Source organism: Oncorhynchus clarkii, chromosome 23, assembly GCF_045791955.1.
Source record: "Oncorhynchus clarkii lewisi isolate Uvic-CL-2024 chromosome 23, UVic_Ocla_1.0, whole genome shotgun sequence".
Taxonomy (NCBI): Eukaryota; Metazoa; Chordata; class Actinopteri; order Salmoniformes; family Salmonidae; genus Oncorhynchus; species Oncorhynchus clarkii.
Genome location: NC_092169.1, coordinates 29,449,356 through 29,477,044, shown reverse-complemented (window position 1 = coordinate 29,477,044; position 27,689 = coordinate 29,449,356). Strand labels below are relative to the sequence as shown.

Below are 27,689 nucleotides of genomic sequence, written 5' to 3'. Positions count from 1 at the left end.
GTTATGCATTGATGTCCACAAGCGAAGGGATGAGGTGAGAGGAGAGCGCATAGATGCGAGAAGGAATACAACATGGCTGCTATGAAAGTGAACTGTGTTTAAATGTGATCAGGGGTGTATTCATTCCGATTCTATTGAAAATGTTTCTTAAATTGAAGCAAACGGAACAAAACAGGGATAAACATACCTGGATTTGTCCAATAGAAACACTTGCTAGATGCAGGCAAGAGTGTGCAAGGCGGTATTGAATGTTACTGTCTGTTAATGTGTCACTGTCTGTCACCTCAAATTTGTCTCTCGACCTGTGTGCACCTACATTGTAAACTTTCATTCATAGGCTAGGTTGTAGCAACCTCGTGATGGGTATAGGGAAATTTGAGTATCATGTAGTAGCCTAAACCTATTGCTGTTACATTGAACTGGGTACATTGAATATGAATGAGAGTCATCCAACATGCTGTAATAGAAATAAGGCCATGCTCATGAGATTTTTTTTTGTCCTCACTCATCTTAAACGGCACTGGTACATATATGATTGTAAGTGCTGTATATAGCCAGTGTGTGTGTGTGTGTGTGTGTGTGTGTGTGTGTGTGTGTGTGTGTGTGTGTGTGTGTGTGTGTGTGTGTGTGTGTGTGTGTGTGTGTGTGTGTGTGTGTGTGTGTGTGTGTGTGTGTGTGTGTGCAGTACCTATAGTGTGACTTGGATGCCTAGCAGGTCTGAGTGGGGGATTCTGATGTGTGTGTGGGTGGATGTGAAACAGGAGGTGTGTTTATGAGTCTGTATGAGTGGAGCAGCAGGCGTGTGTGTGTGTGTGTGTGTGTGTGTGTGTGTGTGTGTGTGTGTGTGTGTGTGCGCACGTGTGTGTGTGTGTGCGCACGCACGCGTCTGCATGTGTGTGTGTCTAATATGTCATCAGCTCTAAGAATATCTCAGCAACTGCTAGAGAGAGAGGGTGCTGGAGAGAGTGTGTGTAAGCAGCACCTTGAAAAATATAGAGGTCAAGTGAACGAATGAGATTGAAGAGGAGAGAGAGAGAGGGGAGTGAGAGAAAAAGAGAACGTACTAATTGTAGTCAGTTAGTGTGTGGCAGAGGAGGGGAGAGAGCACTGGAGTCTGGAAAGCTGAACCTAGAGAGGATGCTTCACTTTTGTGATTCTAAACTTATGTGTGGAGGGGGGGCTGCTTGGAGGGACAGACAGACAGAAGAAGAGAGAGGACAGCAAAAAGAGGAGAGACGCTAAGAACATTGGGGCTCTTAGCTTCAACACCTAGTTCAACTCACACAGGCCACACAAACACACACACAGTGCTATGATGGGGACGGTTAGTGAGCTGTGTGCCTCCAGTTTCCAGACTTTTCTTTGTCCAACAGCAAGACCTGCAGCAACTCAAGGTAAGTCATCCCTCACCTCTGATGATCAAGGATAACACAGAAAAGCTGAACAACTTATTTCCTGCCGGCCAAAACAAGAGGACCACAATGGAAATAAGTTTATCAACTTTCGTCTGTTATCCGCAATGATTTTAAATACATTGTTTTCAGATGTGTAGTTGAATTGTGTTTTTAAATTGTCAAATAAATCAACACATTTCAAGAGAGAGAGAGAAAGTGTGTCTGAGTGTGAGATGAGTCTTTATCTTTATTTTTGTCTCGCTTTTCCCCCCTCTCTCTCCCACTACCTCTCTCTCTTTCCCGCTCTGTCATTTCTTTCTTCAAAGCCAAACTCTGTAAATAAAGTTCTAATTCAAGCACAAAGCTGCCAAGTCCCTCTCTACTTCCATCCTGTTTATCGGTTTCTCTTCTCAAGTGCAAGTGATTTAAAACACAGACTATATAATTACATATTTACTGTGAGCAATTGCTAACAGTGAATATGTAATTACATTTTTATTACATTTACATTTTGGTCATTTAGCAGACTCTGTTATCCAGAGCGATTTACAGTCAGTGTATTAAACTAAGGTAAACAAGAATATAGCAAGTAAAAAGATTGTGTTACTGTTATCGTGAATGTTGTAGTTAAGCAGGCTACTTGCAGGTATATATTTGTATTAGAAAATACCAAAAACATGTATTCTACTGTAATTAAACTGTTCGAAAATAGGCTACATGAATTGTAGTTCAGGCTAGTGAAATACAAATGACAAAATAGGTATTGAAAGTATTGAAATACCTAATGTACTGTACTGTATTGCCTGTCGTTGACACTAGCTACCTGCACTGTAAATCTGCAACAGTTTACTTACCACTGTGCATCCAGTAATGCACTGTAAATTCTAGAAATACAGCATGTTACTGTAATCAGGTGTTCCAGGAATATGCAGGCAATTTGTGTTACAGTAAAGGTCCTGTAAATCTACAGTAATTTACTGGCTTCTGTGCTGCCAGTAATTTACTTTAAATGTAGAGTAACCTACTGCCTACTGTGCTGCCAGTAATTTACTGTAAAAATGAAAGGATTTTTTTTTACAGTAAATCTTTCGCTGACTAGGAGCTTACACAAGATATTTTCAGATTTTCAACCGAGTATGGCAGGTAAGCATTACTCTATATAAATATACTTAATGTGATATGTTACTGAAAACAACTGGGAACTATTTTCTCTCTTTCTTTTGTATGTACTGTATCATAGCACGGTAATAAAGGGAGAGAACACACTCGACTCTTACACTCTTGCAAATGAAAGGGTGCCTGGAACCAAAATAATGATCACATCAAAAGTGAAAAAGGCTAGCATTGTTTTAAAGTACTAGTAAAGAGATTAAAGTAATACAAATATGTATTTAATATGTTTGTTCTACATAATGGCCGCGTTCCTGCCCGATAACATTGCAGATGCTTGCCAAGCCTTACAAAGCCTGCATAGGTATTTCAAATATCATCTATAAGCTAACCATATGATATAGAAATCTGGTGCCCGACAGCACCAGACAGCATGTATTAAATGTGTAATATCAGGGTAACAGCAATGTATGCTAACAAGAGTATGGCATAGGGCCTACATTGTGGATAATGGCATCACAGGTTTCGCAGACTAAACGTAGCACTCAATATAAACAATATAGGCAACAAGTAGCATTAGTAGTGCTGGGCTAACAGTGTTGGCACAGTATACAGTATATCAATTAACAGTTGGCTAGAGTCAAGGCTCTAAATAAACTTTTTTATTTGGTAGCACTGGTGCTTCTAACGTTGAAAAGTAAGGAGCATCAGACAAAATTTAGGAGCACAATAATTTATTATTATTATTATTTTTTTTTTTTTTACTGCAAATGACTGTTCTATCATTCTTTCTTAATGTAGAATGTAACATACAAAACTGAACATTAATTGTATTCAAACGTGCAACAGCAAATATATTTATAAAGTTTAGGCGACAAAATCTTTATGCATTTAAAAGTACAGGTAACAGATAATGAAAATAATAATAAAAAACGATGTAACTAATAATGTTAATGTTGTAACAAGGCAACATGCTGACTATTAACTGACACTTGGATAATGTAATAAATGTTTAGTCTCCTCTCACAATAACTAATCAATTTCTTTGATCTAGAATTTAGCTAATACATCAACTTGCTTTTAGGGTTAGGGTTTAGGGTAGGAGTATCCCAAGGATCCCGGATGGCACTAATCCTTTTCCCAGATAGTGTCTTCAATTGTGCCAATAATGTTTGCGAAGGACACCTCATTTCCATATGTCGGGTTGATTTATAATCCATTATTTTCTGGGTGAGTAACTTGGGTCTGAATTTGGTTACAGCCTCTTTGGCAATGCAATAAACAGTGTTAAATTTAATCTCCAGCTCAGTTAGCTCCGCCTGTTGACCGACTTGGGCTGCCACCTGTTGCCTGTCAAATACGGCTGGCTACCTGGTAGTAGACATATTGATGTTGCTCCAGCCTTGGCTACTGATCATGACTCTCATTGCTATTATATTACACATAAGAGTCATTGGAAGAAGGCGTCTTCTGTGTGATGGAGTTTTGTTGTTGAATATTAACACGTTAAAAGGTTAAATTAATACACACCTTTTATAGGGTTAAGGTTAGTGTTACAGCACTTGTTTACGGGAAACAGACGTTAGTCAAGAGGCAACCTTCTGTGCTAATTAGCTATCTAGCGTGCTCCGAACAATTCTGCGTAATTATAAGTGTATCGGAAGTGAAGTTTCATTGGTTGGAGGCACGCATAGCTGTATGGATCTGTGCACAACTGCTACAGCAAGTGTGTCTTTTTTATTTGAATAATTATTTATCCCTGGTGAAAGTTAAGGGCCATATGTTTCGAAAGCCGTATTGCAAGCGATGACCTTTCTAAATGTTAAACCACAGTGTCGGGAGTGTAGTTCACATGAGCTAGTCGTGGGCGAAACTAACCACTGAAAACTGTAGGGAAAGGCAGAATGCAACCTAGAGTTTTGGAGAGCTACTCCAGCCCCTGCCCCAATGCACTTGTCCCCGCACTTGATGTGCTTTTGACTTGTTATGTTTTTTATTGGACAATTTTTTTAGCCGCACGGTGCTGCCAAAACAAAAGTACTGGTCATGGGGGCAAAAATTTGGTCACACTTTAGAGCCATGGCTAGGGTACCGGGTGGCTAGTATAGGCGACAGTGGCGAGCTAGCAGGCCTCAGGCTGTGGATAGTAGCACACAATAGACCAGTATATACAATGGGCTAGCATGCTAAGCTAGGCCATCGGCTAGCAGTAGCGGACAGTATATACAGGGGGCTAGCACGCCATAATTGATTCACTACTTTAAGGCCACACCCAAACACCAATGTGTAATTCTAAACTAGTATAACACTTTTATCACTGCTGTTGTAATTTTACATCCTGTATTTTTCTTTCTACAGATTACGTCGATATGAGAATGACTTAAAGCCTGTGCATGCCTGCTGTGCTTATATCCCGTTGACTCCAGAGTACAACCAGATGAGAATGTTGTTGCTCCAGGAACCAACGGTAGCTTGTTCGTTGCTGGGCTACTATTGGGCTGAAACATACAGTAAATGGCATATGTCCCTGCTACTTGATGTGTAGAGAACTAGATTGGGACTACAGTATTTTAGCTTTTTTTACTATAGATTTTAGGGTAGGTTTTGCAGTTATATATATATATCTAAAATCTAAAATTGTTGGTCCCATGTTTCATGAGCTGAAATAAAATATGCCTGAAAATGTCAATAAGCACAAAAAGCTTATTTCTAAATTTTTGTGCACAAATTTGTTTACATCCCTGTTAATGAGCATTTCTCCATTGCCAAGATAATACATTCTCCTGACAGGTGTGATATATCAAGAAGATGAATAAACAGCATGATCATTGGCCTTTTATTGTGCTGGGGACAATCAAAGGTCACTCTAAAATGTGCCGTTTTGTCACAGAACACAATGCCACAGATGTCTCAAGTTTTGAGAGAGTGTGCAATTGGCATACTGACTGCAGGAATATCCACCAGAGCTGTTACCAGAGAATTTAATGTCAATTTCTCTACCATAAGCCACCTCCAATGTTGTTTTAGAGAATTTGGCAGTACATCCAACTGGCCTCACAACCGCAGACCACGTGTATGGAGTCATGTGGGCGAGTGGTTTGCTGATGTCAACATTGTGAACAAAGTGCCCCGTAGTGGCGGTGGGGTTATGGTATACAGAGTGCCCCGTAGTGGCGGTGGGGTTATGGTATGGGCAGGCATAAGCTACGGACAACGAACACAATTGTATTTTATCGATGGCAATTTGAATGCCATGACGAGATCCTGAGGGCCATTGTGGTGCCATTCACCCTCTGCAATCCCCTCATGTCTCAGCATGATAATGCACGGAGTAAGGTCTCAAGGATCTATACACAATTTCTGGAAGCTGAAAATTCTCAGTTCTTCCATGGCCTGCATTCTCAACCAGACATGTCACCCATTGAGCATGTTTGGGATGGTCTGGATCAACATGTACGACTGTGTGTTCCAATTCCGAACAATATCCAGCAACTTTGCACAGCCATTGGAGAGGAGTGGGACAACGTTCCACTGGCCACAACCAACAGCCTGATCAACTCCATGCAATCAACAGCCTGATCAACTCTATGCAATCAACAGCCTGTCACGCTGCATGAGGCAAATGATGGTCACACCAGATACTGACTGGTTTTCTGATCCACGCCCCTACTTTTTTTTAAAGGTATCTGTGACCAACAGATGCATGTCTGTATTCCCAGTCATGTGAAATCCATAGATTAGGGCCTAATGAATTCATCTAAATTGACTGATTATCTCAGTAAAATCTTCAAAATCGTTGCATGTTGTGTGCATGTTGTGTTTATATTTTGGTTCAGTGTATATATAATAATACTTTCAGGTCTATATTCCTGCTTATTGGAACAGGGGCTTCTGTTTGTTCTGTACAGGGATATGTGTTTTCAACCAAACTGAACAATACAATGTCATATACACACCAAAAAATGAGGGTTCCTTAAGGGTTCTTTGGGAAAGGTGATCGTTCTATGTGAATCCATAATGACTCAAATACAACTTTGAGCTCTTAAATGGTTCTGTACATTCCACAAAAGGGTTATTTTCTCTCTGAGTGATAATTAAATGTAGAGGAGGTGGCTCATTAGACTATTTTGGTGCGTGATTTGTGCACTGTTCTTTTTGTGCAACCGTAAGAGTGTCTTTCCAGGTTATCTAATGTGTTGTGTACACTGAATTCACAAAACATTAAGAATACCTGCTCTTTTCATGAAATTGATCTCCCAGGTGAATCCAGGTGAAAGCTATGATCCCTTATTGATGTCACTTGTTAAATCTGCTCCAATCAATGTAGATGAAGGTGAGGAGACAGGTTAAAGAAAGATTTTTAAGCCTTGAGATATTGAGACATGGATTGTGTATGTATGCCATTCAGAGGGTAAATGGGCAAGTCAAAGGATTTACAGTGCCTTGAACTTTGTGACCTTTTGCCACATTTCAGGCTTCAAACATAAAGATATAAAACTGTATTTTTTTGTGAAGAATCAACAACAAGTGGGACACAATCATGAAGTGGAACGACATTTATTGGATATTTCAAACTTTTTTAACAAATCAAAAACTGAAAAATTGGGCGTGCAAAATTATTCAGCCCCCTTAAGTTAATACTTTGTAGCGCCACCTTTTGCTGCGATTACAGCTGTAAGTCGCTTGGGGTATGTCTCTATGAGTTTTGCACATCGAGAGACTGAATTTTTTTCCCATTCCTCCTTGCAAAACAGCTCGAGCTCAGTGAGGTTGGATGGAGAGCATTTGTGAACAGCAGTTTTTAGTTCTTTCCACAGATTCTCGATTGGATTCAGGTCTGGACTTTGACTTGGCCATTCTAACACCTGGATATGTTTATTTTTGAACCATTCCATTGTAGATTTTGCTTTATGTTTTGGATCATTGTCTTGTTGGAAGACAAATCTCCATCCCAGTCTCAGGTCTTTTGCAGACTCCATCAGGTTTTCTTCCAGAATGGTCCTGTATTTGGCTCCATCCATCTTCCCATCAATTTTAACCATCTTCCCTGTCCCTGCTGAAGAAAAGCAGGCCCAAACCATGATGCTGCCACCACTATGTTTGACAGTGGGGATGGTGTGTTCAGCTGTGTTGCTTTTACGCCAAAAATAACGTTTTGCATTGTTGCTAAAAAGTTCCATTTTGGTTTCATCTGACCAGAGCACCTTCTTCCACATGTTTGGTGTGTCTCCCAGGTGGCTTGTGGCAAACTTTAAACAACACTTTTTATGGATATCTTTAAGAAATGGCTTTCTTCTTGCCACTCTTCCATAAAGGCCAGATTTGTGCAATATACGACTGATTGTTGTCCTATGGACAGAGTCTCCCACCTCAGCTGTAGATCTCTGCAGTTCATCCAGAGTGATCATGGGCCTCTTGGCTGCATCTCTGATCAGTCTTCTCCTTGTATGAGCTGAAAGTTTAGAGGGACGGCCAGGTCTTGGTAGATTTGCAGTGGTCTGATACTCCTTCCATTTCAATATTATCGCTTGCACAGTGCTCCTTGGGATGTTTAAAGCTTGGGAAATCTTTTTGTATCCAAATCCGGCTTTAAACTTCTTCACAACAGTATCTCGGACCTGCCTGGTGTGTTCCTTGTTCTTCATGATGCTCTCTGCGCTTTTAACGGACCTCTGAGACTATCACAGTGCAGGTGCATTTATACGGAGACTTGATTACACACAGGTGGATTGTATTTATCATCATTAGTCATTTAGGTCAACATTGGATCATTCAGAGATCCTCACTGAACTTCTGGAGAGAGTTTGCTGCACTGAAAGTAAAGGGGCTGAATAATTTTGCACGCCCAATTTTTCAGTTTTTGATTTGTTAAAAAAGTTTGAAATATCCAATAAATGTCGTTCCACTTCATGATTGTGTCCCACTTGTTGTTGATTCTTCACAAAAAAATACAGTTTTATATCTTTATGTTTGAAGCCTGAAATGTGGCAAAAGGTCGCAAAGTTCAAGGAGGCCGAATACTTTCGCAAGGCACTGTAAGTGCCTTTGAACGGGGTATGGTAGTAGGTTCCAGGTGTATCGGTTTGTGTCAAGAACTGCAAAGCTGTTGGTTTTTTCACGCTCAACGGTTTCCGTGTGTATCAAAAATGTTCCACCACCGAAAGGACATCCAGCCAATTTGACATAACTGTGGGGGCATTGGAGTCAAAACGGTGCCAACATCTTTGTGGAATGCTTTCGACACCTTGTAGAGTCCTTGCCCTGATGAATTGGGGCTGTTCTGAGGACAAAAGGGGGGGTACAACTCAATAATAGGAAGACATTCTTCATGTTTTGAACACTCAGAGTATGTGGAATCATAATGACTCAAAGGTCTTCAATGATCTTCAAAAAGATAATGGTGCCGGAGGGGTTGGCTGCCCTTTTAAGGGCTCTTAACCAATTGTGCTATTTTGTATGGTTTTTTGTATTGTTTGTAACTTATTTTGTATATAATGTTGCTGATACTGTCTCTTATGTGGCGCAGCAGTCTAAGGCACTGCATCTCAATGCAAGAGGTGTCACTACAGACCCTGGTTGTATCCAGGCTGTATCACATCCGGCTGTGATTGGGAGTCCCATAGGGCAGCGCACAATTGGCCCAGCGTCATCCGGATTTGGCCGGGGTAGGCCGTCATTGTAAATAAGAATTTGTTCTTAACTTGCCTAGTTGAATAAAGGTTAAATAAAATAAATACAAAATACAAAACAAATATGACCGAAAAGAGCTTCTGGATATCAGCGATTACTCACCACTAACTGGACAAAGATTTTTTCTTTAATGAGTCTGATGCGAAGGATATATTTTTGCAGGCCCAAATCCCCACTATTCGCATGAAGAAAAGATGGAGATACAGGGGGTGCAAATCCGAGTACCTTGTGAGAATTCGTTGGCGAATGAGTAACCCGCCTCTAACATCCGTTCTATTGGTCAATGTGCAATCACTGGAGAATAAACTGGATGACCTCCGTTCGAGACCATCCTACCAATGGGACATTTAAACACTGTAAAATCTTATGTTTCACCGAGTGGTGACTGAACGACTATTCAGATAATATACACCTGGCTGGGTTTTCAGTGCATTGGCAGGACAGAATCGCTACGTCCGGTAAGATGAGGGGTGGTGGTGTGTGTCTATTTGTCAATAACAGCTGGTGCGCGATGTCTAATATTAAGGAAGTCTTACCTAATGATAAGCTGTAGACCACACAATCTACCATCTATATTTTTCGTAGCTGTCTATTTACCACCACGAACCGATGCTGGCACTAAGACCACACTCAACGAACTGTATAAAGCCATAAGCAAACAAGAAAATGCTCATCTAGAAGCGGCGCTCCTAGTGGCCGGGGACTATAATGCGTTTTACCTCATTTCTACCAGCGTGTCATCTGCAACCAGAGGAAAAAAATCTCTAGACTACCTTTACTCCACACACAGAGACACGTACAAAGCTTTACCCCCCCCTCCATTTGGCAAATCTGACCATAATGACATTCTTCTGATTCCTGCTTACAAGCAAAAGCAGGAAGTACTGGTGACTCGCTCAATAAGCTACAGGACAGTTTTGCTAGCACTGACAGGAATATGTTCCCCGTATTCATCCAATGGCATTGAGAAGTATAACACCTCAGTCACCGGCTTCATCAATAAGTGCATCGACAACACCGTTCCCACAGTGACCGTAAGCACACATCCCAACCAGAAGCTATGGATCAAATCAAATCAAATGTATTTATATAGACCTTCTTACATCAGCTGATATCTCAAAGCGCTGTACAGAAACCCAGTCTAAAGCAACATCCGCACTGAGCTAAAGGCTAGAGCTCCTGCTTTCAAGGAGCGAGACACTAATCTGGACGCCTATAAGAAATCCCACTATGTCCTTAGACAAACCATCAAACAGGCAAAGAGTCAATACAGGACTATAATTGAATCCTACTACACCGGCTCTGACGCTCGTCAAATGTGGCAGGGCTTGCAAACTATTACGGATTACCAAGGGAAACCCAGCCGCGAGCTGTCCAGTGATGCGAGCCTACCAGACGAGCTATATGCCTTTTATGCTCGCTTCGAGGCAAGCAACACTGAAGCATGCATAAGAGTGCCAGCTGTTCTGGACGACTGTGTGATCACACTTTCCGTAGCCGATGTGAGCAAGACCTTCAAACAGGTCGACATTCACAAGGCTGTTGAACAGACTAATTACCAGGACGTATACTCAGAGCATGCGCGGACCAATTGGCAAGTATCTTCACTGACATTTTCAACCTCTCCCTAAGTCTGTAATACCTACATGTTTCGAGCAGACCACCATAGTCCCATCGCCCAAGAAAGCAACGGTAACCTGCCTAAGTGACTACCGCCGCATAGCACACACGTCGGTAGCGATGATGAGCTTTGAAATGCTGGTCATGGCTCACATCAACACCATCATCCCAGAAACCCTAGACCCACTCAAATTCACATACAACAGATCCACAGATGACAAAATCTCAATCGTACTCCACACTGTCCTTTCCTACCTGGACAAAAGGAAGAACTACAGTTGAAGTCAGAAGTTTACATACACTTAGGTTGGAGTCATAAAAAAAAAATTTCAACCACTCCACAAATTTCTTGTTAACAAACTATTGTTTTGGCAAGTCGGTTAGGACATCTACTTTGTGCACGACACAAGTAATATTTCCAACAATTGTTTACAGACAGATTATTTCACTTTAGAAGCTTCTGAAAGGCTAATTGACATCATTTGAGTCAATTGGAGGTGTACCTGTGGATATATTTCAAAGCCTACCTTCAAACTCAGTGCCTCTTTGCTTGATATCGTGGGAAAATCAAAGGAAATCAGCCAAGAATTGTAGACCTCCACAAGTCTGGTTCATCCTTGGGAGCAATTTCCAAATGCCTGAAGGTACCACGTTCATCTGTACAAACAATAGTGCACAAGTATAAACACCATGGGGAACATGCAGCCATCATACCCCTCAGGAAGGAGACGCGTTCTGTCTCCTAGAGATGAACGTACTTTGGTGCGAAAAGTGCAAATCAATCCCAGAACAACAGCAAAGGACCTTGTGAAGATGCTGGAGGAAACGGGTACAAAAATAACTATATCCACAGTAAAACGAGTCCTATATCGACATGACCTGAAAGGCCGCTCAGCAAGGAGCTCCAAAACCGCCATAAAAAGCCAGACTACGATTTGCAACTGCACATGGGGACAAAGATTGTACTTTTTAGAGAAATATCCTCTGGTCTGATTAAAGAACTGTTTGGCCATAATGACCATCGTTATGTTTGGAGGAAAAAGGGGAGGCTTGCAAGCCGAAGAACACCATCCCAACCGTGAAGCACGGGGGTTTGTTGCAGGAGGGACTGGTGCACTTCACAAAAGAGATGGCACCATGAGGAAAGAAAATTGTGTGGATATATTGAAGCAGCATCTCAAGACATCAGTCAGGAAGTTAAAGCTTGGTCGCAAATGTGTCTTCCAAATGGACAATGACCCCAAGCATACTTCCAAAGTTGTGGCAAAATGGCTTAAGGACAACAAAGTCTAGGTATTGGAGTGGCCATCATCATGTCCTGACCTCAATCCTACTGAAATGTGTGGACAGAACTGAAAAAGTGTGTGCAAACAGGGAGGCCTACAAACCTGATACAGTTACACCAGCTCTGTCAGGAGGAATGGGCCAAAATTCACCCAATTTATTGTGGGAAGCTTATGGAAGGCTACCCGAAATGTTTGACCCAAGTTAAACAATTTAAAGGCAATGCTACAAAATACTAATTGAGTGTATGTAAACTTCTGACCCACTGGGAATGTGATGAAAGCAATAAAAGCTGAAATAAATAATTCTCTCTACTATTATTTTGACATTTCACATTCTTAAAATAAAGTGGTGATCCTAACTGACCTAAAACAGGGAATTTTTACTTGGATTAAATGTCAGGAATTGTGAAAAACTGAGTTTAAATGTATTTGGCTAAGGTGTATGTAAACTTCCGACTTTAACTGTATGTGAGAATACTGTTCATTGACTACAGCTCAGTGTTCAACACCATATTGCCAACAAAGTTCATCACTAATCTAAAGACCTCCCTCGGTAACTGGATCCTGGACTTCCTGACAGGCTGCCCCCAGGTGGTAAGGGTAGGCAACAACAAATCTGCCACGCTAATCCTCAACACGGGGGCCCCTCAGGGGTGCGTGCATAGTCTCCTCCTGTACTCCTTGTTCACCCACGACACTGCGTGGCCAATCACGGCTCAAACACCATCATTAAGTTTGCTGTTGACACAACGGTGGCAGGCCTGATCAACGACGACCATGATGTCCTATAGGGAGGAGGTCAGTGACCTGGCAGTGTGGTGCCAGGACAACAACTCTCCCTCAAAGTGAAAAGGATAAAGGAGCTGATCATGGACTACAGGAAAAGGAAGGCGAACCACACCCCCATTAACATCGACACGGCTGTTGTGGAGCGGGTCGGGAGTATCAAGTTCCTTGGTGTCCACATCACCAACAAACTATCATGGTCCACACCAAGAAAGTCGTGAAGAGGGCACAACAATACCTTTTCCCCCTTAGGAGACTGAAAAGATTTGGCATGGGTCCCCAGATCCTCAAAAAGTTCTACAGCTGCATCACCGCCTGGTCTGACTCCAGTCATCCAAGTCATAGACTGTTCTCTCTGCTACCGAATGGCAAGCGGTACCGGAGTGCCAAGTCTAGGTCCAAAAGGCTTTTTAACATCTTCAACCCCCAAGCCATAAGACTGCTGAACAATTAATCAAATGGTCACCCAGACTATTTGCATTGACCCCCTTGTTTTTACATTGTTGCTACTCGCTGTTTATTAGCTATGCCTAGTCACTTTACCACTACCTACATGTACAAATTACCTCGACTAACCTGTACCCCCGCACATTGACTCTGTACCCCGGTATATAGTCTCGTTATTATTATTTTATGGTGTTATTTTCTTTTTTCTTTTTTATCTTCATTTCTTTTCATATTTTTAGTTTTTAATTTTTTTTTATACTAAATGATATGCAGTACCAGTCAAAAGTTTGGACACACCTACTCTTTCAAGGATTTTTCTTTATTTGTACTATTTTCTACATTGTATAATAATAGTGAAGACATCAAAACTTTGAAATAACACATATGGAATCATGTAGTAACCAAAAAGAGTTAAACAAATCTAAATGTATTTTATATTTGAGATTCTTCAAAGTAGTCCCCTTTGCCTTGATGATAGCTTAGCACACTCTTGGTGTGTCCAAACTTTGGACTGGTACAGTATATATATATTTTTTTATTATTTTTACTTTATTTTTTTTAGTAAACATTTTCTTAACTCTATTTTCTTAAAATGTTATAGTTGGTTAAGGACTTGTAAGTTAGCATTTCACGGTATTTGTATTTGGTGCATATGACAAATACAACAGTTCACAAAAGGGTTCTTTACAGTTCACAAAAGGGTTCTTTGCTCTTTTAATGCTAATTAAATATAAGGGGAGGCGGCTCATTCAATTATTTGGGGGCGTGGTTTGTTCACAGCACTTTTTGAACAACCGTGCGTGATTGTGTCATTCCAGCTTATCTAATGTGTTGTGTTATGCTTTTACACATTATATATGATTATAGACAATTAAGCTGTCTTTTGGAAGACTCAGGTATGGCTTTGTTTCAAATGAGAATGGTTGACTAAATCAGACAGTGGTTTTCAATTCTCTTCTCAGGGACCCCCAGCTGTTCCAGAGGTAGCTCACCTGATTCAACTTGTCAATTAACATAAAAGTAACATGGATGGAATATTAACAATACATACCAATCACTGCCCTTGTTTATGTGGCATTCAAAACCTCCCTGGTCTTTGTAGTTGAATCTGTGCTTGGAATTCAAATTCAATACTGTTTGATGTATGGGGGACAGAGGAAGGGTTAGTCATAAAAAAATAATGTCAACCCGTATTATTTCACAGAGTGAGTCCATGTAATTTATTATGTGATTTGTTATTAAGCAAAATGTTACTCCTGAACTAATTTAGGCTTGCCTAAACAAAGGGGCTGAAAACGTATGCAACGACTATATTTTAGTTATGCATTTTTTTGTTTATCTAAAAAAATGACAATTAAATCAAATGTAATCCCACTTTATAACACAATAAAATGTGAAGAAATTCAGTGCAAGGCACTCTAAGTAACTTTTTCTCCTTGGTTCTGCAGATATCAGTGGCATCTCAGCATATCCTGTTTTCCTCTCTTTGTGGCCAAACTTAGTGAATGAAGCTCTGATTCAAACACACAGCTGCTCTTTAAAACCCTCTCCCTCCATTATCCCATTTTTCTCCCTCTTCCTCTCTCTTTTTCTTCCCCTCTCTCGTCTATCATTTTCTCTGTCCTTGTATACTCTCACCTCTCTCTCTTCCCATTTCTCGGTTTTAGCAAAGCATCTGATTGGCTACCCAGTAGCAAGTGTTCCTAAACCACGCCTCATTTCTACCGCATGGAACGCCCCAGTTCAGAATCAATTCACAGCTGTTACATTTGAAGATAGAAAGTCTACAAAAAGTTATCATCAAAAAAATATTTATAATCTGAGCTCTTAAATAAAGTGGTGCTAAGTAAGTAGCAATCTGTAATTTGTTTTAAAATAATTCGTCGTTTACAGAAAGGCTAGACGATGGTTCTGAAGTCGGAAAACGGAGTGGGTAAGTCGCGACCGACCTAATTAGCCTAACGTTGTCTAGCTGAGGCTATTTGATGTAGGCCCTAGCTTTATAAACAGTTAATACTTGTCGGCTATTTCTCTTTCATCTAAATTCTGTTGACTTCTGTTGGTTTCTGTTGGCTGTTAGTCAAATGTTTTAGCTGTACGTTTTCAAGTTGACTGGCTAAATTCATTTAATTTACCCAGTCTGCAGCGCAACAGGTCTGCAGTCTGGTTTCCTTCTTATGCAAATTTCCAGACGACCTTAGAACAATAGGTTCATTTAGCTGACTGAATTGAGGCCATGCAGCTATGTGTGCGTTGTGTAACACGGAATTCATAATGAGTCTGTCTATAAATATGATGAAAGGGTCCATTGATTCAGTTAAAAGGATATGATATAAAAAGGCTACATTTGCACACGTTGTTGGGATGCTCTTCTAGTTGTGTGGGGTGGTAGAAGTCAATTTAATCAATCAAATGTTTATTTGTATAGGTAAACAGTTGTCAACGTGTGTGTGAGTTGTGCGCAACATTGCCACTGGTGAGTGGTTTGCTTTGTCCTGTATGTGTGCCTGGTTCAATATGTATTTTCCCAATTGACAGACAGACAGACAGAATTTGAGAACTCCTGACATTTGTTTTGACCAGTGAGTGTCAGTGAGTGTCCCAATCCAAAATCCCCCCCCCTACATCCTATGCCTGGTGTCAGAGACTCCAGCCACCCTAGTCATAGTGCTACCGCACGGCAAGAGGTCCAAGATGCTTCTCAACAGCTTCTACCCCCAAGACATAAGACTCCTGAACATCTAATCAAATGGCTACCCAGACTATTTGCATTGCCCCCCCCCCCCCCCCTCTTTTATACTGCTGCTACTCTCTGTTGTCATTATCTATGCATAGACACTTTAATAACTCTACCTACATTTACATATTACCACAACTAACCGGTGCCCCCGCACATTGACTCTACCGGTACCCCCCTGTATATATTCTCGCTATTGTGATTTTACTGCTTCTCTTTAAGAAATAAAAGTAACAGGTAATTATTCTTATTTAAAAAATGTAACTGCATTGTTGGTTAGGGGCTCATAAGTGAGCATTTCACTGTAAGGTGAAATGCTGTTGTGTTCGGTGTAACAGTATAGCTTTAGACCGTCCCCTCGCCCATACTCGGGCGCGAACCAGGGACCCTCTGCACACATCAACAACAGTCACCCACGAAGCATTGTTACCCATCGCTCCACAAAAGCCACGGCCCTTGCAGAGCAACGGGTCACGGCACATGTGTCTAATAACATTTGATTTGATCTGAGAGGATTTGATTGGTGTAAACAATATGGTGAAACTTCCACTTAACCTATCAGAGGGCAAGGTGGAGCTATTACCATATTGCTTACATCTGTCAAATCCTCTCAGACCTCCGCAAGTGCATAGGGTTTAGGGCTCAATTTGGGATTGGGCCCGTGTCTCTCTGGGTCTCCCTCCAGTCTGACCTCTAAACCCTGACCCCGGGTCATACAGTCATAGAGAAGAGAGGGAAAGGAGAGATGATGGGTGAATCGAAGGGATGCTGATATCTCACTGCACTGCTCTCGTGAGATTCTTAATTGGGCAAAAATCTGTCCTCTGCTCCTCCTTGACCCCGGAAACCGAAAAGTGGTGAAGAGTGTCATTCTATAGTAGATGAACCGAGGTGTATGATTCCCTCCTCGATTGTCTACTCAGTGTTTTTTTTCTAGATCAAAAAGGGTGATGGGTGTGGCAATGCGCATGGTTGTTGAAAGAATTTTAGAGAACATTATTATTTTTCTCCCCAATTTTGTAGTATCCAATTGGACAGGCTTATCCCATCGCTGCAACTCCCGTACGGACTCGGGAGATGCGGAGGTCGAGAGCCTTGTGTCCTCTGAAACACAACCCAGATGAGATGCACTGCTTCTTGACACAATGCCTGCTTAACCCGGAAGCACCAATGTGTCAGAGGAAACACGGTGTCAGCGTGCATTGCGCCCAGCCTGCCACAGGAGTCGCTAGAGCGCAATGGGACAAGAACATCCTTGCCAGCCAAACTCTCTCCTAACCCAGACGACGCTGGGCCACTATTTTATTTATTATTTGACCTTTATATAACTATTTAAGAACAAATTCTTATTTTCAATGACGGCCTAGGAACAGTGGGTTAACTGCCTTGTTCAGGGGCAGAACGACAGATTTTTACCTTGTCAGCTCGGGGATTCGATCTTGAAACCTTTCGGTCACTAGTCCAACGCACTAACCACGAGGCTACCCACTGCCACATGGGTTTCCCAGCCATGGCCAGCTGCGACAGAGCCTGGACTCAAACCAGGATCTCTAGTGGCACAGCTAGCATTGCGATGCAGTGCCTTAGACCACTGCACCACTCGGGAGGCTGAGAACATTTTAAATGATGCTGTTTTAAAGACAATTTCCTTCAATTGCCAATGCTAATGGTGTGTTCTTTTGCTCGATCTTAATAACAAGACCAATACTGTTAAATTAATTGTTTTTGGTATTTTCAATTGCCTTGACTCTCTAGCTTTTATTTTGGTGATTGTTAGTTCTCAAAGATTATATTATACAAATAAATAGGTCCATTTATCTTTTCTGCATATATTTAGATCTACTTTGAGTCACTTTTAAGTTTACACTGAAAGTGTTTTTTTTATCCCGAAAATGTATTAACCATTTTATTTTTTTAAACGCTTAGGCGGACTGCTCAAAGATTTCTTTGGCAGAAAAATCCCTGCCTACTTCAGCAAGGGTGCACAAGAGTATCCTCCCGGCAACTACCGCAGGCAGAAGTGTTTTAAATCCTCCACACCCCCTTTGAATCGGCTGTTGTTTTCTCGAAGGAGAAAAGCATGCACACATTTAATAATGATACCATACTTATCCTTTTATCTATAAAATTTCTTGCATGAGTTATATACAACAAGCAAAGTGATCATACTGTTTTTACTTGACTGCTATGGAAGTGATTTGCGTGTGATCAGGGGTGTATTCATTCCACCGATTCTGTTGAAAAACGTTTCTTAAATGGAACGAAACGGGGATAAACATACCTGAATTTCTCCAATAGAAGCTCATTTGCGACTGTTGGACTGAAGGTACAAAAAAAGCAGATAAAAAAAAATGAATAATAATAATTAACATTTATTTGTAGTAATGACAATTACAACAATACTGAATGAACACTTATTTTAACTTAATGTAATACATCAATAAAATCAATTTAGCCTCAAATAAATAATGAAACATGTTCAATTTGGTTTAAATAATGCAAAAACAAAGTGCTGGAGAATAAATTTTCATGCAATTTTGTGGAATAGAGGACCCCTTGTTACATGATGGTTCTGTTTTTAAGTCAGAGATCATATTCAGAGCTGGAGGATATTGGTGTACAATCTGACAGTCATGAGCGGAAAGAAGAATCAGACACACACACACACACACATATATCTCATCTAGGCCTGGGTGTGTGTGTGTCCACAGGGTGGAGACTGTGTATAGGCCTAATATTTGGAGGGAAAGAGGGAGGAGTTGAGAGGGAGGGAGGGAGGGAGGGAGGGTTTCACCCCCTGTCCTGTCAGTGATCTTTCAACAAAAGGTAAGTGATTGGGCTGAACACTCCTCTTGCTCTCTCTCCCTCTCTCTGGTGTGGTGGAGCAGCCAACCTCGTGCCTTGTTCTTTGTCATCCTCCTTTCTCTTTGTGTTGGATTAGGAGCCTGTAGTGTGCTGGTGTGACAGACAGTCGGTGAGCCTGGCAGGTTAAGAGTTAAAGACAATCTTGCCTGGCTGCTGAGGAGAGAGGGGGGCCGTGTTGGTTATTTTAGTATCGCACCACAGAATTGGAGGGCGAGACGGGTGCAGGAGGGCTCAGAGTGACTGGGACAGTCGGTTATACAGCTGGTACTGGACTGGACTGGGATACAATTGGGTTATACTGGGAAAGAACTAATAATACTCGTCTGTTGTACTGGGAGAGAAGTCTGGACTATATTATTGATAGTGAGTGTTGCTACTGTGTTACTGTAGACAAGGACTAAGACTGGACTATATTTAAACTGGACTAGATTAGACTGGACTGGACTCAGGCATAACTCTTTTTAACTGCGAGACTCGCTAATACTGGTGAGCTTTACTGGGCTGGACTGGCACAACGCTCTGCTACTGGAACTGCACGTCTACTGGAACAGTAGACCAGGCTAGAGAGTGGGGTCTGGATACTGGTAGACAGAATAAAGGGTTACTAGGAGACAGCTGCTTCTGGACCGGTGTTATACTGGGAACAGTGGGAGGACTGGGAGAGACAAACTCACTCAGGTAGGAAAACTATAGTATAAGCTGAGGAGAAAGTGTGTGTGTGTGGCTCAGTTGGTAGAGAATGGTGCTTGCAACGTCAGGGTTGTTGGTTTCAATTCCCACTAGGGGACGGTATGGAGAGGGGGGGAAAAAATAAGTATGAAATGTATGCCCTTAATACTGTAAGTCACTCTGGATAAGAGCGTCTGCCAAATGTGTGTACTAGGTCTGTCCCCAACAACAACAAAAAAGTATTGGTCAACCAAGAGCTGTCTGTTCTTTCGACCAATCGATTGGTCGACATTATTTAAATGTGTACTTTTCCATATATAGACGCATCCTATGTGCTTTAATCAAATCAATTATATCCACTGAGCTTGTCTGATGCTTTAAGCAAAGTTTTTGATGAAATAATTAAGACACACAATTGACTAAAGGGGAGTCTGACCGCAATTGATTTGAAGATAAACCATGGTAAAATTTCTGAAGGTGAGTATTAGTTTCAAATTTGTATTATCATTAAAACTGTGTTTGATTACCGCTGTTTGAAAAACTCACGGTAAATACTCTTCAGCATCAACCAAAGTTAGCAACAGTCTGACGCAGGTGCAGCATGCAACTTAGGGTTTGTTTTGTGTGAGAACATGGCGGAAGGCAGTGACAGTGCTCTGGAGATTTTTCAGCCTCCTAAGAGGACCAAATCTGAAGTGTGGTTGTATTTAGGGTTTTACAAGAGTACTGAGGAAAACTTAATTGAAGGTGGTCACCCTGTCTGCAGAACATGCAACAAAAAAATTGCTGCGAAAGGGGGCAACACTTCAAATCTCTTGAGTCATCTTCGTGACCACCACCCACTACTTTATAGCGAATGCAAGGTCAGTTGACTTTTAGCTCAATGCATGATGTGGGGACTTCGAAAGGGGGGAAAATGTCATGGTTTGTCTGTCTAACTTGAAGCTTTTAGTGTTACCTACTCTTGTAAAAACACTACATGTTGTTCTGCTGATATATGCATTGTCTGCAGACTCTATTCTCCCATTGCACATCATAACACGTCATGTAGTTTAGTCACACAACCAACATACTTTGTTCATTTAAAATCCGGCAGTCATCGACTTGGTTGTAAAACTGTTCCAACAGGAGGAACACTATAGAGTCCTATACAAGACTCCTGTATTTATGTCAATTGTTGGGCTCATTGCATTTACTGTCACTGTCTTCTTAAGACTCATTTGTATTTATGTAAATTGTGCATGGGGTCATTTTATATACTCAAATGCAACACAGAATATAGACGTGTGTATGTTAATAATGTAACAACACCAATAATAATAATAATAATAATAATAATACATTTGCTATTCCTTTGTTCACAGAGTGGGCGTGCAGCAGGCAAACCCAGTGGTGCTACTGGTCCCTCATCTACAGTTGTGACACAGGCACTCAAGCATTTAACAGGCAGGCTGCTTATGCACACACACATCAAAAAATGCTCGACCTCACTGCAGCCCTTTCATATTACATTGCAAAGGACATGATGCCATTTCAAATTGTTGAGAGGCCTGGCTTTCTGAGGCTGATGAAGGTTGCCGTGCCTCACTACAAAGTTCCATCACAAACATTATTTTCCAAGACTGAAATCCCAAACCTGTACAACCTGTACAACTACTGACCTCTGGACCAATGAATGCAGGGGTGGTTAACCCTACATCAGCTTCACTATCCATTACCTTACCCCAGACTGGTAACTGGAATCAAACTGCCTGGAAATACAGTTCTTCTCAGAAGATCACTCGGCTCACAACATCAGAGTTTTCTGAGAATATGCTTGAAGAGTGGGGGATCAACAAGAAAGACCTGGTCTGCATAACCACAGACAATGCAACAAACATGATCAAGGCTTTTGAAGAGTTTCCAGATCTGTGGCTTGGGTGCTTTGGCCATAATTTGAACCTGGCCATCTCAAAGGCTCTGAAAATCCAGAGAGTTGACATAGCAGTCAAGGCCTGTTGTCATCTGGTCCAAGGCTTCTCAGAGCTGGGAGAGAAGGAGATAACTGAGAGAAAAGCAAGCTACCCTCAACATGCCACAGAAAGCTCTGATCCATGATGTGGTGACCCGATGGGGATCTACACACAAGATGCTTGAGTGTTTCCTCAGCCAACAGCAGCCAGTGACACTGGCTGGAGAAAGAGGAACATGGCATGTGATGCCCAAGGATGCCAACATTAGTGTCATGGAGAAACTGTGCCAGCTCCTTGAACCTCTGAGCAAGTTTACAGATGCACTTGCCTCAGATCAAGCCATCAAGCCTGACTGGACCACATCACCCGTGATGTTCTGGTGGAAAAGGATACAGAGCCATCATTGACCAAGGAGATGAAAAGGGTAATGAGAGAAGACCTTAACAACATATCCACAGAGAAGGCAAAGAGAGTCATGCACATATGGCTTGTTTCATTGACACATGCTTCAAAATGAGCTTTTTAGATGAGCCTGAGGCTGCAAAAGTTGACACAGAGGTTGTCCAGGAGGTCTTGAAGCTGACAGCTGCACAAGTTAGGGGAAGAACCACAATCCCCAGCAGCACCTCCAACACCCCCATAGCGGCATCGGAGGGGAAAGGCCTGGCTGGGTTGCTGAGAAAAATTACCTCAACAAGGCAGCAGAGAGGTGAAGAGGGTCAGATTCCAACCACCCCAGAAGACAGAGATCAAGGTCTACCTGTCTCTGCCACCCATTCCAGCAGAAGAGGATCCACTGGTGTGGTGGAGGGGCCATGCATCAGAGCTGCCTCACCTTGCCAGGGTTGCCAGGAAGCTTTTGTGCATCCTGGCAACCAGCGTGCCATCAGAGAGAGTGTTCAGTGCCAGCGGGCACATTGTCTCCCCTCGCAGATCACTACTTAAACCAGACAAAGAAAATATGCTGACATTTTTACATTTCAATCTCAAGTGAACAAAGATGTTAGGCCAGCAGCACCTTATGTCTTTATGAAGGAGGGAACAGACAGACAGTGCTGTTCATTTGATTTGTTTACATATTTTGTGTTATTTTAATGTCAACACCTGCACATTGGATTTGTTTACATATGGTTGTATTGTTCTTACATGCGCATTGCTTTACTTGTGTTGCTTTTATATGCACATTTAATTTGCTTACTTAAGGTAGTATTCATTAAAACCTGCACTAGGGAAACTTTTACCTCTCATGGCCACATCTTTAATGTTATTATTTTAATGTTTATGCACACAAAGTGCATAGTGCTGCTAATTTGATTTGTTTGTTGGTTTTCAACATAAAACGTTGTGAAATTATTTAATTATGTGTATCAGTACTTGAACATTTCCAGCACATTGTTAACAATACCGAGATAATACTGTGATTCATTTTGGTCATTATAATCGTGATATGAAATTTTCATACCGTTTCGTCTCGAGCTGAATCTGGCTTAGACTTGCTGCACTGTGTTAAAAAAACTCTCCTCCACGCTGCAGCGGCCACCACAGGACATCAACAGTGTGTATCGCGCTGTCAGTGTTGCTGAAGCTGCAACATAATTACAGCCATTTCTGACTGAGAAGTTTTGTTTACGAAATCCCTAATTTGTTTAGGAAAAACATTCCTTCAACCCTTGCTCTCTTTACGTGACACATGTATGCATCGCAATAGGGCCTGACCGATAGCATATAGCATATCCTAATCACACCAATAAATTGGTTAGAACAAACTCTGAACACCGTAACACTTGACAGCAAAATGGAGGCAGAGCACGTGACAAACTCGAAACGGGAATGTTTACTGGTTGCTCAGGCAGTAAAGGGGAAGTCTATGTGGAATACATTTTACTAGTTGTGGAAAAGGTAAGGAGCAAGCGCTGCATGCATATTATGTCTGCCAAACAGGTACTGTTCGTTTACAATATGTTTTCTGGCCATTTGGAGCAATGTAAACAACACTAAATAAATGATAGTCTGTTGAAACCTTTTTTTGTAAAGCCTTTATTACAGCAAACACTAAAAACAGTCACATTCATTTGTGAATGCAATTTCCGAAATGTAATGGTTTAGGCCTATTTATTGTTTATGCAAATTATTCAATGGTCGCTTAGGTATTTTAAAACTAAAGTGCTTGATTGCACTTCAAATCATGAATGAATCCTATGCTGTGTGATGACATGAACAAATAAATGATTGATTGATTACGGCAGGGTAGCCTAGTGGTTAGAGCGTTGGACTAGTAACCGAAAGGTTGCAAGTTCAAGTCCCTGACCTAATGAGGTACAAATCTGTCGTGCTGCCAGTGAACAGGCAGTTAACCCACTGTTCCTAGGCCGTCATTGAAAATAAGAATTTGTTCATAACTGACTTGCCTAGTTAAAGTATTCAGACACCTTGACTTTTTCCACATTTGTTAGGTTACAACCTTATTCTAAAATAGATTTTTTTTAAATTCCTCATCCATCTACACACAATACCACATAATGACAATGCAAAAACAGGTTTTTAGAATTTTTTGCTAATAAATAAAACACGTTTACATAAGTATTCAGACCCTTTACTCAGTACTTTGTTGAAGCACCTTTGTCGGTGATTACAGCCTAGAGTCTTCTTTGGTATGACGCTACAAGCTTGGCAGACCTGTATTTGGGGAGTTTCTCCCATTCTTCTCCGCTCGATGAGGAGCGTCGCTGCACAGCTATTTTCAGGTCTCCAGAGATGTTCGATCGGTTTCAAGTCCGGGCTCTGGCTCGGCTACTCAAGGACATTGAGACTTGTCCCAAAGCCATTCATGCGTTGTATTGGCTGTGTGCTTAGGGTTGTTGTCCTGTTGGAAGGTGATCCTTCACCCCAGTTGGAGGTCCTGGTCACTCTGGAGCAGGTTTTCATCAAGGATCTCTCTGTACCTTGCTCCATTCATCCTTCCCTCGATCCTGACTAGTCTCCCAGTCCCTGCTTCTGAAAAACATCACCACAGCATGATGCTGCCATCAACATAAGGATGGTGCCAGGTTTCCTCCAGACGTGACACTTGGCATTCAGGCCAAAGAGTTCAATTTAGATTTCATCAGATCAGATGATCGTGTTTCTCGTGGTCTGAGAGTCTTTAGGTGCCTTTTGGCAACTCCAAGCGGACTGTCGTGCTTTTGACTGAGGAGTGGCTTCCGTCTGGCCACTCTACCATAAAAGCCTGATTGATGGAGTGCTGCAGAGATGGTTGTCCGTCTGGAAGGTTCTCTCATCTCCACAGAGGAACTCTGGAGCTCTGTCAGTGACCATCGGGTTCTTGGTCACCTCCCTGACCAAGGCACTTCTCCCCCTGATTGCTCAGTTTGGCCAGGCGGCCAGCTCTAGGAAGAGTCTTGGTGCTTCCAAATGTTTTCCATTTAAGGATGATGGAGGCCACTGTGTTCTTGGGGGCCTTCAATGCTGCAGAAATTGTTTGGTACCTTTCCTTAGATCTGTGCCTCGACACAATCTTGTCTTGGCGCTCTACGGACAATTCCTTCAACCTCATTGCTTGGTGTTTGCTCTGACATGTACTGTCAACTGTGGGATCTTTTATAGACAGGTGTGTGTGTGCCTTTAAAAATCATGTCCTATCAATTTAATTTACCACAGGTGGACTCTAACCTAGTTGTAGAAACATCTCAAGGATGATCAATGGAAACAGGATGCAGCTGACGTCAATTTCGAGTCTCATAGCAAAGGGTCTGAATACTTATGTAAATAAGGTATTACATGTTTTAATGTTATACATTTGCAAAAATGTTAAACTGTTTTCGCTTTGTCATTATCAAATTGTATTTGTCACATGCGCCAAATACCACCTTACAGTGAAATGGTTACTTACAACTCCTTAATCAACAATGCAGTTTTAAGAAAGTGTTAAGTAAAAAATTAAAGTAACAAATAATTAAAGAGCAGCAGTAAAAAAACAATAGCGAGGCTATATACAGGGGGTACCTGTACGGCGTCACCGGTTAGTCGAGGTAATATGTACATGCAGGTAGAGTTAAAGTGACTATGCATAGATAATAGGCAGAGTAGTAGCAGTGAAAGAGGGTGGGGTGCAATGCAAATAGTCTGGGTAGCCATTTGATTAGCTGTTCTGGAGTCTTATGGTTTTGGGGGTAGAAGCTGTTAAGTCTTTTGGACCTAGACTTAGCGCTCCGGTACCGCTTGCCTTGGGGTAGCAGAGAGAACAGTCTATGACTAGGGTGGCTGGAGTCTTTTGACAATTTTTAGGGCCTTCCTCTGACACTGTCTGGTATAGAGGTCCTGGATGGCAGGAAGCTTGGTCCCGGTGATGTTCACAATACTTTATGAGATATTGTGTGTATGTAACAGTATAATTTTAGACCGTCCCCTCGCCCATAACCGGGCGCGAATCAGGGACCCTCTGCACACATCAACAACAGTCACCCTCGAAGCATCGTTACCCATCTCTCCACAAAAGCCGCGGCCCTTGCAGAGCAAGGGGAACCACTACTTCAAGGTCTCAGAGCAAGTGACGTCACCGATTGAAACGCTATTTAGCGCGCACCACCGCTGACTAGCTAGCCGTTTCACATCCGTTACATGTAGATTGATCTTAGAATAAGGCTGTAATGTAACAACATTTTGAAAAAGTGAAGGGGTCTCTTCTGAATGCACTGTATACACACACGTCTTAGTTCAGTACTAGGCCTTCGTGTACAAAAGACACATCACAACAGTCTTCAATGGATAAAATTGAGAACTTTAGCAGGTAATTTCAATTTATTTTGTAGAAGACCTAAACTGTTGTTTAGTAGCCTAAATGACTTTGTGGATTTTTCTCGTGTGTGTGTAAGGACAGTAAACAGGCAGAAGCCAACAGTGTGTGTGTTTTGTTGTTGAAGGTGCAGCCACCACACATCCAGTGGCAGTAGAGCTATGACAGTGTGTTCTGTCACACACACTGACCTCTAAACTATACCACTGGCCGGATTACTTCATAAGCTGATATGTAAATCCATTCTGTTCTCCTCCCCTGATGAAATTTGGGGCTCATGTAGTGGGTGTGCACGCACCAGGGAGATGTTATTCTCATGTCCATTTTTCAAAATGGGAACTGATATTTTGGTCTACAGCTTCAGCTTCTCTGTTTAGTTGGTCTACGGTGTGACGGGTGTCCTTTGTCCAGCTTTCTCTCTCGGATGGACACGTGGTGTTCTGTCTTTCTCTTATTTTTGTAGTGCAGATATTGTTCAGGTGTGTGTCTTGGAGGGTTAGTTTGGTCTTGTGAGTGAGTACTTGGTGTGATGCTTGAGTGCTTAATTGGCATGGGGGGGGGGGCTGGTTTGTAAGGTGTATGTGGGGGTATAGTAGTTGGCTAGAAGGGGGTTGGAGTTTGGGGTGTAATTTGATGGATGTAGGCTCTGTGTTGCCATGGTGACCCAGAGCACTATTATCCTCACTTTCTACTTCACACACTCGCTCTCTCTCTCCCTCTCTCAGTGCCTCATGATCTGAGTCCCAAGGAGAAACAGGAGTTGGAGAGCATACGCCGCAGGAAACAAGAACTACTGCAGGACATACAGGTAACACACTTCAGTAGCGGACCGCTGGAGCCTTCGAACCTTTATTGCCAAATGCAAAGCAGCTGATTCTGTTATTGAATGTCAATTTTCTCTCTCTGTGGTTTTAATTGGTTAAACCTGAAAGAGCATGTCCTAAGAATTAGGACCTCCTCCTCAATGCTGGGCCTGATTTCTACTCGCACGGTATGCCCTCTTCACTGGCCAATCATGAAAGTGGTAGAGAAGGAGAGGGGAAGGGAGAAGGAAAGGGGGGTACTGAAGGAACACATTTGTCCACTAGAGCGTTACATTCTAGATCAGGGGTTCCTAACTTTTTTCCCCACAGCCCCCTTATTCACTTTTGCAGTATTGTTTATTGAGAGAGTCTATATTAAATACAACACCAGCTTTATTTAATTTAATTTGAGGGACTGATGCATTTTTTCTTTTTTTTTCTTAAGATAATTTTCTGCAATTCTACCTGGTTTTACAAGACTCATGATATCTTTTAGGCAGGCTATTTAATAATGGATAAGGAAAATAAAGTATAGAAC

The 27,689-nt window shown here is 41.8% G+C and overlaps 1 protein-coding gene across 2 annotated transcripts in view; it reads left to right on the top strand.

The window, feature by feature from the left end:
* The first annotated feature begins 1,179 nt into the window (after nucleotides 1-1,179).
* LOC139381575 (cytohesin-1-like) overlaps nucleotides 1,180-27,689 on the top strand; it is a 45,603-nt gene continuing 19,093 nt past the window's right edge. The window contains exons 1-2 of one of the 2 annotated variants that reach the window (XM_071125217.1): nucleotides 1,180-1,394; nucleotides 27,074-27,156. In XM_071125217.1, coding sequence (XP_070981318.1) covers nucleotides 1,313-1,394; nucleotides 27,074-27,156 — 165 coding nt within the window. In that variant the 5' untranslated portion in view covers nucleotides 1,180-1,312. Of the gene's footprint in view, nucleotides 1,395-15,066; nucleotides 15,267-27,073; nucleotides 27,157-27,689 lie in introns of those variants that run through there. The other variant, XM_071125216.1, reaches the window with a different exon arrangement.